The 2684-nt window shown below is 57.5% G+C and overlaps 1 protein-coding gene across 1 annotated transcript in view; it reads left to right on the forward strand.

Annotated features, from left to right (window-relative positions):
* The window catches only part of PPM1J (protein phosphatase, Mg2+/Mn2+ dependent 1J), a 5381-nt gene extending 2697 nt beyond the window's left edge, over positions 1-2684 (forward strand). Inside the window, 8 exon segments of the mRNA XM_032881423.1 lie at positions 274-386; positions 675-759; positions 1307-1425; positions 1626-1689; positions 1839-1946; positions 2075-2226; positions 2370-2493; positions 2495-2684. Of these exon segments, the coding sequence (XP_032737314.1) occupies positions 274-386; positions 675-759; positions 1307-1425; positions 1626-1689; positions 1839-1946; positions 2075-2226; positions 2370-2493; positions 2495-2518 (789 nt within the window). The 3' untranslated portion in view covers positions 2519-2684.

Raw genomic sequence — 2684 nt, forward strand, 5'->3', positions numbered from 1 at the left:
GGGGGGGGGCCCCCCCCCCCCCCCCCCCCGCACACAAGCAGGAGACTGCTAGGCAGATACTCTGGTCCACTGTGTACAGAAATCAAGTGGTGTGAGGGGTCCTGAGTACCCACAACACCTTGGAGGGCCTGAGCAGAGCTTGGTTCCCATGTCTGCCCTCCTTTCCTCCAGGGTGGCTTGGCTGGGCCAGTTTATTTCTGCAGTTGAGGGTGGTGGTTGTGTGCCTGGAAACTCTCCTTCATTCACCCCCTCTGACCCTTCCTCACATGGCAGGATGAGCAGATGGCCCGGGAGCGGCGTGGCCACCAAGTGGAGGGGGGCTGCTGTGCACTGGTTGTGGTCTACTTGCTAGGCAAGGTGTATGTGGCCAATGCAGGTGACAGCAGGTATGGGGAGCAGAGTTTGAGAATGCTTACAGGGGGTCACAAACTCTGGGATGGGGGGAATAGAAGAGAATGAGTCGGTGGGTGTTAAAAATCAAAAACCAGAGAGAAGGACGGTGTCAGGAGCAGTCACAGCCATAAGGGATGGCCTGAAATAGCCACGAGGGGAGGAAAGATGGGGGTCTGGCTGAGGAACCCCTAGGGTCATTGTGGGGAAGGCCTGGTCTTTCTGGAATTCTCCACAAGGGGGCTGAGGAGAGCCTGGCCCAAACCTTTTCTTTCTCTGGGCAGAGCCATCATTGTCCGGAATGGTGAAATCATTCCAATGTCCCGGGAGTTCACCCCGGAGACTGAGCGCCAGCGTCTTCAGCTGCTTGTAAGTAGGAACTAACCTCCCTGCTCCCATTCTTTGTTGACTCTCATGGCTCTCTATAGCCTATGCTACCCCCCCACCCCCGCCACTGCTGGGAAAGCCCCTCTACTCTGCAGAAAAGGGCTGAGCTGGTGGCATATGTGGCAGGAAGGAACATGGGCTACTCCACTGTAGCCCCCGCTGAGGAAGGAAGTGGAATCAGAGGTGGGGAAAGGAAGTAGCAAAGGCCCCTGAAAGGCAGGATGGTTTAGTGCTTTAAAGGACTGACTCTGGAGCTGGACCACCTGGGATTGAACCCCAGTTCGAGTCCTTTGCTAATTGTTGGACCTGCAGATGGTTCCCTTAACTTGAGTCAGTAGCTCCTGCCTTCAGGGTTGTCATGAGGTTAGGCGAGTTCATACACCTTATTTGTATTAGAACAATGCATGGCACCTGGCAAAGAAAGCCCACTTAAGGCCCTGCAGTAATTAACATCATCTACGCGCCAGGGTGTGCGCTAAGCCTGATGCCTCCCCGGGCCTCTGTTCTGTCCGGCTGCTCCCGACCCCAGGGCTTCCTGAAACCAGAGCTGCTAGGTGGTGAATTCACCCACCTTGAGTTCCCCCGCAGAATTCAGCCGAAGGAGCTGGGCCAAAGGATGCTGTACCGGGACCAGAACATGACCGGCTGGTAACATTTCCCTCTGAGCTGGGGCCCGTTCCCATGGCAACACAACCAGTCCCTCACCAGCAGCAAGGTGGAAGCTGGAGGCGGGTTGGTGGGGGGGGGATTGGGGGGATGTCCTTCTTAGGGGTTTGTGTGAGGGGCGTGGCTCCTCTGGGAGAGGGGCTTTGATGCCTGGGTGATGCCTCCTCTACCCCCCCCCCCAGGGCCTACAAAAAGATCGAGCTGGAGGATCTCAGGTTTCCTCTGGTCTGTGGGGAGGGCAAAAAGGTAAACATGGTAGAGGTGGGAGAGGGCAGGAGGACCCACCACAACTTGTCTAGGGAGGTGGAGGTTCTACCCCAGGGCAGGAGTGGGAGGGCCCACAGCTTCAGAGGCTGGGAGAGGGCCAGGGCAGCACCCATGCTCATTCCCTTTAGGCTCGTGTGATGGCCACCATCGGGGTGACCCGGGGCTTGGGAGACCACAACCTCAAGGTCTGCAGCTCCACTCTGCCCATCAAGCCCTTCCTCTCCTGCTTCCCGGAGGTGAGCCGTATGGGGGCTTCCTCAACTAGACCTTTCCCCCTCCGGGGGCCCAAGTTGGTTTTCTTCCAGGGTCCCTTTGTCCCGCAGCTTCTTCTCCACTTTCTTCTCCACTCTCTTCTCCCTGCCAGGTGCGAGTGTATGACCTGACACAGTATGAGCACTGCCCAGATGACGTGCTAGTCCTGGGAACAGATGGACTGTGGGATGTCACCAGTGACTGTGAGGTAGCTGCCACTGTGGACAGGGTGCTGTCAGCCTATGAGCCCAATGACCCCAGCAGGTAGGGCTTGTGTGGAGGTGCAGGGATGACAGTGGGGAAGGTAGGGGCAAAGGGAAGTAATGCTTGGGGACCCACCTGAGGGCCTGGTGTAGATCCTCCCGTATACATGTTGGAACATGAGTGTGCACATGTGCTCCTGGCAGGTACACAGCTCTGGCCCAAGCTCTGGTCCTGGGGGCCCGGGGCACCCCCCGGGACCGTGGCTGGCGTCTCCCCAACAACAAGCTGGGTTCCGGGGATGACATCTCGGTCTTCGTCATCCCCCTGGGGGGGGCCAGGCAGTTACTCCTGAGGGGCTCAGCCCCACCCCTTCCACCACCATCCTAGCCCCTCCGTGCTTACCCTCTGCCAACCCAGACTCTGAACTTGTCTCCCTCACCTTCTTTAGTGCTAATGTAAGGAGTGTCAATTAGATCCAGAATTAATAGCTAGTGGCAAATAAACCCAATGGATAAAAA

This window comes from Lontra canadensis, unplaced genomic scaffold, assembly GCF_010015895.1.
Source record: "Lontra canadensis isolate GAN:19392208 unplaced genomic scaffold, GSC_riverotter_1.0 scaffold75, whole genome shotgun sequence".
NCBI lineage: Eukaryota > Metazoa > Chordata > Mammalia > Carnivora > Mustelidae > Lontra > Lontra canadensis.